Source organism: Megalopta genalis, chromosome 6, assembly GCF_051020955.1.
Source record: "Megalopta genalis isolate 19385.01 chromosome 6, iyMegGena1_principal, whole genome shotgun sequence".
NCBI classification, from domain to species: Eukaryota; Metazoa; Arthropoda; class Insecta; order Hymenoptera; family Halictidae; genus Megalopta; species Megalopta genalis.
The window spans coordinates 9,684,299-9,697,372 of record NC_135018.1 but is presented as its reverse complement, the minus strand read 5'-3'; the positions used below and the strand labels follow the sequence as shown (position 1 = coordinate 9,697,372).

Here is a 13,074-nt window from a genome sequence, read left to right as displayed (position 1 = left end):
CCGGGGCAATTCTCAGCACGGTCGAGAAATTGAATCGCGGACCATTCGTAGGATTAAACGGGCAGCGGTGGCAAGCCGGATCGAGGCGCGGCGAGGCGACACACGCGAGACCAAGGGGCCAGTGAGAAGAAGGTACAGGGTGGAGGAGGTGAAACGGACCGAGACAAGGAGCGTAAGAGTACATCGAAAGATGTCTCCGAAGAGACAGTGGGATGAGGATAGACAAGGACGTAGGGTGGATCAGCGGGTCCCCAGATTTCCCAAGCGATTGTCTCACAAAGTCTCGCGGAGTCTCGTCAGGCCATTCATCGACGACGTGCCGAGACTTAAAGTCTCGAAGGTTCAACCTTCGAGGAGGAGAAGGAGGAGAGAGAGAGTGTGCTCTCTTTTGAGCTCTCCGAGCAGCCAGCGTTTCTCAGCGTGTCCTCTCGGAGTAAGCAACGGACAGAAACGACCCGGACGAACGTTATTCGGTTTTATTCGGTGATCCCGTCTCGTTTTCTCTGTGTTTCGACCGTCCCTTCTATTACGATCGGCCACTTCTTCTCCCTCCACCGCGATTGTACCTTGTTACCGGTCCCCCACAGACGATAGGGTTGCCAACCGACCGATAACGCTGATTGAAAAAAGGCAAAGGCAAAGGCTCCCACGCAAAATCGAATTTCGAAGTTGAAACTCCCCTGGTAACAGGACACGACACGCCATGCCATGCTATGCCATGCCATGCCACGCGAGTACCGATTGGTTCTGATCGCTGCACAATTCGCCCTTCAGGTATTGATCCTTGCTCAGCCGGTTGCATTGCTTCGCCCCGAAGATGGACGCGACACTTGCCCCCTGTTTGTTGCCGGCCTCCGCACATCGCCGCAGCTTTCATTTTTCACCTGAATTTACACACGCACGCTTCCGTCTCGATTTTTGCCCCGTCGATCCGCGTTTGCTAGATTGCGGAGATCTGCAAATATTCAGAAAGCTATGCGTCATTAACTACTTTGGGTTATACTTGCTATCAGCTATATTTCGTGTGATTCATTTAATATGCATCGATCGGACAGGACAAAAATGAAAATAGTTGTACGTAGAAAAATAAGTAACGTCTTCGTGTAGGATTATAATGCGGCTTATGAAACCAAAATGAAATGTACACCTATTCGTCAGTATCCTAGAACGATTTTATTTTATTGTTTTCCCCATTGTTTTATTCATATCCACATTGACTAAAGAAAAACATTTCGATGTCTTGTACGTCTAAATTTATTTGTATCCTCGGACCATTATGACGGATGAACCAAATTGTGTTTCGATTTGTCAGAAATGAATAATGTTCATATTTATCATTCGATTGAAAATGTTCTTAAAAATCCTTGAATCACTCGCCGAAATTTTTAGGTGTACAAGTAGAAGCTTTTCGAACATGATGAACGCTGGAGAATGTCGTAAGATGCAAAAAAAAGTGTTGGTAGAATGAGATTTCGTGTAATTTGCCGCGGTTTATAAAACGTTCGTTACGAGGAGGCTTCGATTACCAAAGACCGGTGAAGCGCGACCTATAGTTAGCAGAGGTCGGGATCATCAGGAATCGTAAGCCGGTTTATTCGTGGCCCGATAAATATTAAACTATTTAAATCAGTTACCCGCAATCAGACCGCATTCATTCCCAGCTGATTTCCGTTCTATAATGATTCCGTGCGGTGATGCGTGGCGTTGGAAATTACAGTGCAGGGCCCCCCCAGGTCGGATGTCTCGGTTGATTGGTGGCTGTCCTTGAAACTGGTGCAGGATAGATTTTCGGAAATTATTCGGCTTCGCCTATGGGATGCAGTTTTATTATCTCGTCGCGACGAAGGGCGCGTCGCTGTATCCCGAAAAGGAGCAGCTGATTAAGAATGCACCCTCCGCACGGTATCCATGACCCGTGGTTAGGGTTGGTGACATTAATAGCGACTACCGTCCCAGATCCGTCCCCCGGAGCGTCTTATATTTAATTCAACGCCGCCACTAATTCACTCTGACGCATATTCAATCATTCCGAGGTGTACGTGCCGGCCTAATGTCTTTATTCTTGCTCACGTCTGTCCCGAGGAGTATTACAATCGTCCGCGGAACTGTTGGCATTATTCATTTTGAAGACTGCGTCATCGAGGCCTGCAAATCATTCTTAGAAACGACCCCGAACGCTCGATAGCATCTGTGTTGTACAGCTATTCTAAATAATTGAATCTCTTACTCTCAAATACGTTTCTAAAGCGGCTTCTTACAGGAGACAAGCAACGTATTCGAAATCTTTGAAAGTCCTGCGAAAAATCTAATAAATAAAGTGTTCTTTTTTGCATTACCGCAGAATAAAGTACAGACATTGCCCGCAATACAACCGGTGGAAAATGAAGCAGATGATTAAAATCTTTAACAAAAGGATAAAATTCAAGGAATTCATAAGACAATAAAATAATTCATTCATTGTCTAACAAATACGATATAATTAAATCTCTGTCAGAGAAACACAATAACATTTTTAATTATCCTTTAGAATACTGCAATAAAATATTTAAAAGAATTGTCCTAACATTCGCTGATCTGTGCAGCTGAATACATAATTGTATAATTTTTCTTTTTCCTTTAACAACTATGTTCGAGTGAAACGTTCCGAAAGAAGAAGAAAAACGCTAAGAATTGATTTACTTTACTACTACTATTTTACTTATTGCTACTACAATTTGCATCGCAGAGATAGCTTTTGCAAAGGAGCCGTTCCGAAAAATCGGAGCTTCATAAAAATGTAAATCTAGCATTGTTGCATCTCGCACTCGTTGATCTATTACCGAAGAATAATAAATTCCGGGAACAAGCGAAGAAGAAAATCAGTGTAACAAATTGTCCGCAATTATTTCGAAGGAAATGCATGAATATTTGGTGTTTGCGACCGTGGCCAGGCGCTCGTTGGGAGTTTTATTTCGCCGCGTCGCGTCGCGCCGCGCCATTTTAATTTACGGCAGAATAGTATTATTTCGCAGGTATTCCATGATTCGCCGGAGCCGGTGCTTGAGAATTTTTCATCTGTTCGGCCCTCGAACGGCGTTCTCTCCGTTTCCTCAATATCTCTTTCCATTAGGATCGCTAATCGTTTTATCATCTCAAGATTAATGGGATCAACGGGGCGCTTTTAATTTCTGTCGTCAAGAATCCGCCGCTTACGTCAGCTCCTCTCCCGGCTGCAGAGTGAAATGAAATTCTCGTTTCATATTCGAGATTGAAAATCCCTTTTTCTGCGGATCTAAGAGAAACGCTTATCCCTTGGACTAAGTACGACGAAATACACGAAACGTAACTGTGTCAATGACACTGCAAACGAAACTTTCCAATACTTTTCTGAACTTAATAAAGCTTGGACAACTCGCGACGAATTCCCTGCGTGTCATCTTTCGTTTCTGTTTCACGGATGTTCGATCAACCATTAACTCATATTAAACGACATATTTTCATTAACGTTGTCACGTTCTCGTACGCTTTATCACAGACTTTCCTTTGCAGTTCTAATTGAACCGAGCAAAATACTTTAATTATATGACATTTTTGAGGTTGTCGACCCGGTAGTCAAAGTGTTCATTATCCGTCATAAAATATTACATTTCTCTGGTTGTAATTTAATATACGTGTGTGCTATTACGTTATAATATTCGTTATGTAATTGAAAACAAATTTTCAATCACATCCTAATCAGCAATTAGAAGAACGTGTGGCAAAATCTTCCGCACAACATTTATCGTTTCAAACGATCAATTAATCTCTTGTTAACGGGCTTTCTGTGGCCGTTAATTATTTGTTAACATTTTCTATGATCGCTATGCATTCAACAGAGATTGGAGGTCTATAACGGGAACAATAAATGGCAGAAGCACGACGAGGGAGGACACAAATAATTTCTAATACAAACGTTTAGTTTGAGGATGGGACGGTCGGGTGATTAACGAATCCAATAAAGCGTTTTTACAACAGCCGGCTGATTTATAGCGACAATACCAACGCGAAGGGCGAGCCGCCGACGAATTTCTCGCGGCTCCCGAAACAAAATCGTAAAGGGTTACTGCCGGACATTCGTGCGGCTTCATAGTACACGTACACACCTTCAAAACTTTTACGACGTCTGTCCGTACGTGATCTCGCAGTTACTTAACGATGCGGTTGGCTTCTGCTGCGGCAATGAATGAAAAGTCGGCGTGCGGCAGAGGTGTGCAGGGTGTACGAGGACGTGGGTGGGGGGTTGCGGGGCCCGGAGCAACGACGACCGTCGTGCGTCGCCGCTAATAAACCGTCTGACCACAACCGAAGAAGAGAGCTGCAACTACTGAAATTAAATTACAAATTACGAGGGGGTCAAGGGTCGTGGAACGCGAAGCCGTTTAATTACCCAGCTCGGTGCGCGGTGCAATTTCCAAAAAATATGAAGATACGCGATGCCGAGGAGTCCAGTTAGTCGGAAAAGAAGATTTATCTCGTTACTTATATCTCGACCGTGCTTTACGTTTCCTGTTTAATTTTTTAATGCTGCCGTCCACCACTTTTCGTATCGAACTCGCTTTGTCGCGGTGCAACCCGTCGTTTTACGGGAAATTATTAGCTCGGCAAATGAGACACTGTTTACTCGAGATCTTGGACCTCGAAAGAATTGATTGTCTCGTGGTGAAATGTACCATCGATTCGATCATTCGTTCGTTGAATATGTATAAAGATCGTCTTGGATTTTTCTTAGCGAAAACGATGAGCATGCGCAATAGGACTTTCTACTCATAAATACAGTTTGTACCGGTTTCTTCCCATTAGATTTACAAAGCAGAATGGCTACCTTGGTAGTGACTGTCTCATTCTTTAGAGCTTAATCGATTTTCTGTTTAAACAAAAGAGATTCGTTCAATAATTTCACACAAATGCATTTTTACATTCTATAGCTTGCGTTTTCTTCTAAAAATAACAAAATAGTATTCATCGAGGTGATACGATTTTTCTTTCAAAATACATCTGAATAAACAGAGTGTTCGAAAAAATTTGGTACAACCAACCGGATGGTAACGCTGCGTGCAAAGAAAAGTCAAAAACAAGAATAACACTTTTTACATTTAGCGCTTCGTTTTCGAAAAAAATAAATTTCGAGATACGCCAGGTTAGTTATTATTTTATTATTTATATTATATTATTATTATTATTATTATTATTTTCCAATTTCATTTTTCTCAGAAACGATGCCTTCAGTGAAAAAATATTGTTCTTTCTTTCGGCTTTTCTTTACTTGCAGAATTACAATCCGATTGTACACGTTCTCCAATCAATCTCAATAACTATAAAATAATAGATCTGGAATCCGGCATTTCGAAATTGTAGATTTATACGATCGTGAGTGTCTGAAAATTCCAAATGATATGTTAAGCTGTGAAAGGCCGGCAGATTTCCTCATACAAGTCAGTAGTTTTATTTAAAAAATGATTATACGTCACGTCTCGAGCCAATATATCGGCTTTCTGGCCCGCAAACGTTGAAACTGTTTCGATTATAAAAATGGTACTCTGCTCGCAGTTATTCGCTACAGGTCCGAACGACTTTAAACTCTCCGCCATGCCGTTTCTTTCCCTTATGGGAAAGTCCCGCTGTTACTTTGCCCCTCCTCCGCACGCATTTTGTTACTCCCTTTTCGCCGGCGGATACGACGCGTTTTCGGACTCCGTGAAAAAGTTCGACGGAACTTTCGACACCCTTCTCTCGTTTCTTCGGCTACCGGCGACGACAACGGCGTCGGCGACACGGCCATGAAAAGAAACGCGTCGTCCTTTTGACGGACGATCGACGGTGCGTAATCCTCTGTGAAACTTTGATTTCTCATGGTTTGGGCTGGCTGCCTCGACGCAGCTAACTGGAGCTCATCTTTTAGCGCAGCAGCTCGATCAATTTAACGAAATGTGATTATCTGTTTAATCGTTTTAAATACTGTTCGAACAGTATTTAAGGTAATATTCGAACAACAAACAATATTCGCTAAGCTGAAAAGTCCAGGCTGACTAATCGATAACGAATACGTTTACACGCTAGTCCACGTTTACGTTTCTGCACTGCACTGCAGAAACAGTAGCTGCACACCATTCATTTGTATTTTTATCGAACAATACCTAATATTTGTTAGAATCGATTCGTGCCTTTGGAAGCAGATGAACCATTTCCTCTCGAATTGTAAACATGGAGAAAATCGGTAAAACAGTTAGAAGGAATGATAGAACAGGATAAAAGAACACAACCGGAGATTTCTTGCCGTTCTCCCGCCGGATACTCGACACTGTCAATATCCCCGGCAAAATCCTCCGGATAATTTGCTCGGCAACTCCGCAAATAAGGGCAGACAATGCGGACGGCACGATAGAGCTCAGTAGTGCTCAACTTTAATGTCCGACGGTGTCGGTCGTTAGGTCAATGCACCAACATCAGCCAAGTATTAACCTGAAATGAGCGTATAATGGCCATGTCGGGGATTTGATGCTGGTAACCAGGATCAGATCGTATAGCGCTTACCACCCTGCATGTTGCAAGGTATTGGGTTTACATTATATATGCTTCCAGCGTCGTTAAAATTAAGCGATACATCGATATGCGCGGGGTCGTGTGTAGACATTGCAACGCCACCGACAAATTTCATGCGACACGCCTAAAAATCGATTCGCGATGCTTCTTGCCCTCTTCGCTTTCCCCGCGGGACGTTTAAACGATTTTTAAACTGTCCACCTTTATCCAAGATCCGGCGCGATTGCAATTCGAACAGGCAGCTTAATGTTAATTCACTGATTAGTTCAGTAATAATGAGAAGCTCGTGACCGTTTATTCACTTGTTGAATATTAAGACAAACGTTAATAATGTCTTTGTCGATGAGAATATTTAAATCTTCGTATCGCGCATCTCTTTTTTATTCATTTTATTAAATCGCGTGTAAAAATGGGGATTAGGCTAACTACTGCAAGCACAAGAAGCTTAGCAAAAGATTTCTGAACGTTGGTACTAAAAACGAGTATATTGAAATACTTAATACTGTTTTCATATTACGAAATATTACAGATCTTTCCCTAATTCCTCTACCTCTTTGAACAGCTTATGAATATAGAAATTCTAATAGAAATTTTAAGTAGAATGAGTCCACCAACAAGTTCCAGTATTTCGGCATACGAAACAAGCAGTTTAAAAATGATTAATGATATCTTTATGCGAGAGTATTCTTTTCTTATTTTTACTTGGCAAACAACCTATGAAAGTGCGAATTGAATTTCATTTGAACGCGGCAATTGAAAGTAATCGTCTTCAAGAGCAAAAATGTTCAAATGATATTTATATGCCAGAAAATCTTTTTAGCCTGCGTGCCAAATTTTTCTTTTACTTTCATTACGTCGGACAGTCTACGAAAATGAGGATTCAAATAAAAATTGAAAACGGATCGTGTCTGCTGAGAAATTCTAGTACGCCCACGCTAAAAGCGAGGACATTAAAAACGATGAATAATATGTTTGCACTTCATAATTTATTAGCCTATCCAGCAGATTTTTCTCTTGTCAGACATAAAATATGAAAATGAAGAATGTGGGGCACTGAGTTCGCCAAATGGTTCCAGGGTACCAATATCAGCCAAGTCATTGAAATAATGATCAACATCCTTACCGCAACTGAAACCACTAATATATTATCCGAAAATTAGGATGAAGGTGGGGCGACTTTCGATTCCCAAATGGACCGTTCGCTAGTGATCAAGCGAAGGTCCTGGTATCCCAGCCGAAGCACCGATGTTCGATTTTGTGGTCGGAATCATGAAGACTTAGATCTAACAGCAGGTCTATCGAAGGCGTTAAATTCGCTCGGTGCGCAGGATCGATCAGTTTCCATAGACCTCGGGCAAAGAAATAACGACGGCAGAAGTTCTGGAGCGGAGAGGCGGCTGGCGGAAGCGTTCAAAATGAATTCACGAAAGGTGGATGGGATTCTATAGGCTGGTGGGAGCCGGTTCGCGGCAATATGGGCGAATAAGGTCCGGCCATTTGCAGGATAAAAAGCTGGAGAAAAGGTACGTTCGGTATGTAGGATCCGTTTAGGCCAGCGGACAGACGTCCCCATAGGTCTGGAGGATCAGAATCGCGGAGCAAGTGGTGAGGAGAGGAGAGGAAAGGAGAAGAGGAGGAAGTAGAGGAATAGTCACGAGCGCGGGGGAAGTGGCGGGAGGAAAAATTGAATTATCATAAAGAAATTGCGTCCGAATATTTCGTCCGGTTCCATTGAATGCCAAGGAGTAGATGAGAAGCCAGCGATAGGTTCTCCAATATCGCCGCGGGGCAACGGAACGAGAACAAGACCCTGTGCACCGGGAATTTTAAGAATCAAGACCTTTCTCTCTCTCTCCCTCTCTCTCTCTCTCTCTCTCTCTCTCTCTCTCTCTCTTCAGATCCAGTAAAGCTCGACGCACACGTACAAGCGTGTAGGTCCGTACGTGCGTAAACGTCTTCCCGGTTTGGAATCGAAGAGAGAAAAGAAGAATTGGCCAGAACCATGCTCCTCGAACCCTGTCGGCCTGCGAGTCCCTCTCCCTGAATCGCTCCTCTATGGTCGGCAATAAGGCTGCCGGGTGAAAGGCGAAAAGGTGAAAACTGAAAAGGCCAGTCCGGGGATTCAATTGTCACGAATCGTCGTTAACGTCTCGTTTCTCACCCCCTCTTTTAGCGGCCCTCTTTGCGGCCCTCTTTGCGCCCGGTTAGCCTGGCTATCCTCTATCGGGGAACCTTTACGCCGGTTTCGAGAGCAATTTTACTCTTTATTCGATACTGGTGCTGCCATCAATCTATTTTCTCCGTTCGCACCCAGCATTTGTGGTTAAATGTTACTTCATCTTTCCGTAGTCACTTCTAGACTGGGGATCTTTACGCATTTATCGTATATAAAAGCTTGTGAAATCCAAGTAAACGTGCGCATCAACGCGCGAAAATTCATCGCATTATTATTATCTACACTCACCGCAACGAATTTTTTAGTTAATGTAAGTTTGTCCCGTCCTCAGATGTTTATAAAACAATTCACGAAAATGAGAATGTTGTCGAATTTTCTATTGTCCAAACACGTTTCAGGTGAAAACAGTTCAAATTAAAACGATTCGAATACTAAAAGATTTATTGGTTAAATCAATAATGGTTTAGTTCAGCCCTGCAAGTAAGATAATTGATAAAATCCTTACGATTGAAGCTAACATCAATACGATGATTAAAGTCTCATCTTTACAATGGCGACTTAATATTTGATGTACGATTTTTTGTGCGACTGTTGTACTTAACAATTTTCTGTAAAACGCCAAATTTCTAAGTTGTCTGATGTGTGCGAGTTATCCTGTATAGAATATAGATACAAATAGTCAAATTCGACTCGAATATACGAAAAATAGAAGTTGTCGTTTACGGAGAGAATTTTTTGTATTGCTGTTGAGACGAGTAGGGATAGAAAATGTTGTTTCGCGACCACCGTGTGTATCGCTGGGAAACGTGTTACGAATCTCACCCGGTACATACTAACTCCGTAATCCATTTCGTATCAATTTATCCCCGGCATATCGAATCACAACCGTAAGTGCTCTTTCCCTTCTATTCTCTTATTTTTCCGCTTCCCGAAGTTCTCCATTATATCCTTGTGTCTCAGAACGACGCGAGTTATCCGATTATTTCGGGCAGCCAGCATTTTCTGCGCGCGACGCAAATGCATTCTTCGATTACCGCCGCTGCCAATTGTATTTTCCTAAGTGATATTTGCTCAGACAACTTCGTCCACTTTCCTCTAATTGTATAGCCCCACATACGCGCCCGCTACACCGCCGACGAAGACGCATGTCTTCGAATAAATAACCCTCGAGTGGATCGTGTAACCGAATCCGCTTTATTAAACGGCAGGCAGTGCAACTTTCTTTCGATCTTACATTGAATTTTCGTGAACATGTTTCTCGAGAATTCCTTACGCATCTCGTCAAAATGCATCAACGCTGTAGCAGCTAGCATAGTTATTTAACTCCATTATATACAATCCTGTCCGAAATATTGACAAAAACGTGTCCTATTAGAGAATATTGTTAGAGAAAAGTTGAGTTTTCTAAACGTGCAGACAATTCTTGCGCTTCAATTTTTTACGTGCATCGGCGATCATTTGCTCCATTTGCTAATTGCACGATCTTGCTTCCGCCGATAGTGCAGGTGCAAAACATGATTTATCAATGCATAACGAACGACGACCGAATTCTTCAATTGCTTATTTAACGATAGCCCTGCCGCAAATAAAAAACACTTGACCAAAGTTTATCGGTGTCGGTTTTATCGTATCCGGAATACAATTATGTCGACCAATAAACGGATACGTTACAAGCGTCGCGTAACGGATAAAATAGGCCAATATTGCACGGCTATTAGAGCTAACGCTCGAATTCGTTTAATAATTTGCTAATTAGCACGCCAGATGGACACATCGTTTGCGGTGGTATTGGCTTAGTTAGCCAATAAGTTCTTCTCGTATATTGCCACCGCTAAGGGGATTTAACGGGTATCCGTAACCACTCTCGTGGGTACTTCGATTTTCCAATCGGCATCAGCCGCGCTGAGACTTACTGCGGGCCGAGAAAAACGAACGGAGAGCGCGCGCTCTGGCAACAGATGATCGATCATACCGCGGTTTGGGTCAACCTATGATTGGCTGACGATATCTATAAGTAACAGCCACTCCAATGATACCCGCTGTCACTGTTCACTCGAAATTTATTGCTTCCAAAAATGTTCCGTTTTCAGAATAATCGTGCATTGAAAGATCAAATGAATTTTCAAAATAATTTCATGATTTTCGTTAAAATTGCATGGCTCTTGTTCATTTATTTTCCAACGTTGTAATTGTAATTGATTCCATTCTTTCGTGATTGTATTTTCTAATATTCTGATTGACTTCGTACTTCTTTTCCGTTACCTAGTATACGTTTCTTTTTCTAGAATATACTTGCAGGGAATTTTTCAAAAATTTATGTACTCAAACGATAAAAAAATATATAAGCATAAATTGTAATAAACGTAGGATTCATGTTAAACGAATTGCAAGCCTGAATTTATACAATATTTTTCTTCACTTCTTTTTGCCTGAATAAAAAAGAAAAGGTGTGAACATAGACTCCACTTTTAAAGAATGGTTACAGTACAATAACGAAACACTCAAAAAAAGTCATAGCATCTTGTATGCTTTATTAATTGCATCCACGTAAAATCCTAATATGTAGAATGCATTTCGAATACCATGGAAACTGTAAAAGTCTACAAAAGGAATGCAATTGTTGACTACCAAAACGCGAACAAAATCAAATAGTCTCGAAACAATTACATGGACTCTAAATCACAAAATATGAAGAAAATGGTAACAATCGATGAAGTTTCGATTAAAAGCTGAATTCAAAACTACAGATCCTATAAAATAATAAACTGATTCCATAAAATAGTATACTGGTGCTATAGAAGCTGTGGAATATATGAAAGCTATGTAGATTCGACAGAATGGCAAACCAGAAGCTTACTCCTTAAATAATAAACTAGAACCTCATTCCATAAAATACTAAATAAACTCCCACAAAAATCTAATTGGCTTAGAGCGTGAAAACAAACGAAGCAGTCGCACTAACCAAGTGTTTTAATTGCAGGTGGTAATCTGTGTTCGTGATCGCGACTCCGATCAGGAGTAGCCATCGACGTACATGAGAGAAGGACATGAACTACTCTGAAGGTAAGATTTTGATTTCGAGCGGGAGAGTGTGAAAGAGTGAACGAGAGAGAGAGAGAGAGAGAGAGAGAGAGAGAAAGTGGGAGGGAAAGGGAGGAATGCAGGAGAAGAGAGAAAGAGAGAGAGAGGGAGAGAGAGAGAGAGAGAGAGAGACCGGTGTCACAATTTCCATTCAATCAGTCAGAACGGTGCAGCGCAGCGACAATGTTACAGGCAGCAATATACACAAGACACGTAGTCGCAGCGTACACGCGGAAAATTCGCCGTAGGTTTGTCGCCCGTCCGATTTCCGGGCGAAGTCCGAAGCTAGCGAAAGCGAGCAAGCGAGCGAACGAGCAAGCGAGCGGAGACGAGCGGTCTGGAACAGTTCGGAAATTCACTCAACTAATCAAATACCGCTAAAACCGCTAAACAAGTTAGGTTAGCAATCTACGTGCTCCGAATGGCAACTCCGAACTGCTCTGCGGCTGCGAAGCGCGAAAACGCTCGCGACTGCTTCCGCAATCCGCACGCCAGCTCCATCTTCTCCTCCTACGGAATCCCTTAACGAGGAGAAACGACTCGACGCACACGTATCTGATCTCCGTACGACCGTGGATACCTATACAAGCTTCGTTAACAATTGCGCGCGCCAATATCTGCGCAATTGCGCGATGTTCTTTTCAGCGGAACGTAATTAACCGTTGCTTGGCTTACAGAAACTTTTCGATCAAATTCTGTCGGCCTTCGGGCACTTGACGCTTATGCATCGGCAACCGGTCGCCTGGAAAAGCTAATAAACAAACACGAACGAAACGAGGGATAATTGCTAGATCGAGTTATTTACTCGTCCGCGCGCATTGAACACGCAATAACAGTCGCGCAAAGTCTCGGGAAAGTACACTCTCGGAAGTTCCATGAGACGGCAGTGGGTTGCGAAACCTTCTGAATTTACGGCGTAGTAAAATTTAAAGCCATATCGTTTTCTTTTCAATTGTCACGAAGCGTTTCTGAAGGCAAGAAAACCTCTTTAACACTTCAAACTGTCGCCTCACACGTATATATGTTGGTGATGGAATTATTCACGCAGATTTGGAAATTAAATTTTACGCTAATTCATTATATGTTTCTAATTTGATCAGGGCCCGTGAAACGTACGAATGTTGAAAAAGAAATTGGCGTCATCGAATCTTAATTTGATTAAATGAAATATGTACTTCGACTCGATGCCATTTTTATGGTTGCCGACGCGGCAGGCAAATTGTTAACGATAGAATTTCTTTCGCTACCAGTTTTCTGAT

At 42.2% G+C, this 13,074-nt stretch overlaps 1 protein-coding gene across 6 annotated transcripts in view; it reads left to right on the top strand.

Moving 5' to 3' along the window:
- Ten-m (teneurin transmembrane protein Ten-m) overlaps positions 1 to 13,074 on the top strand; it is a 747,607-nt gene that overhangs the window by 193,633 nt on the left and 540,900 nt on the right. For all 6 annotated transcript variants that reach the window (XM_076522846.1, XM_033476422.2, XM_076522841.1 and 3 more), the window contains exon 2: positions 11,715 to 11,797. In XM_076522846.1, coding sequence (XP_076378961.1) covers positions 11,782 to 11,797 — 16 coding nt within the window. In that variant the 5' untranslated portion in view covers positions 11,715 to 11,781. The remainder of the gene's footprint in view (positions 1 to 11,714; positions 11,798 to 13,074) is intronic.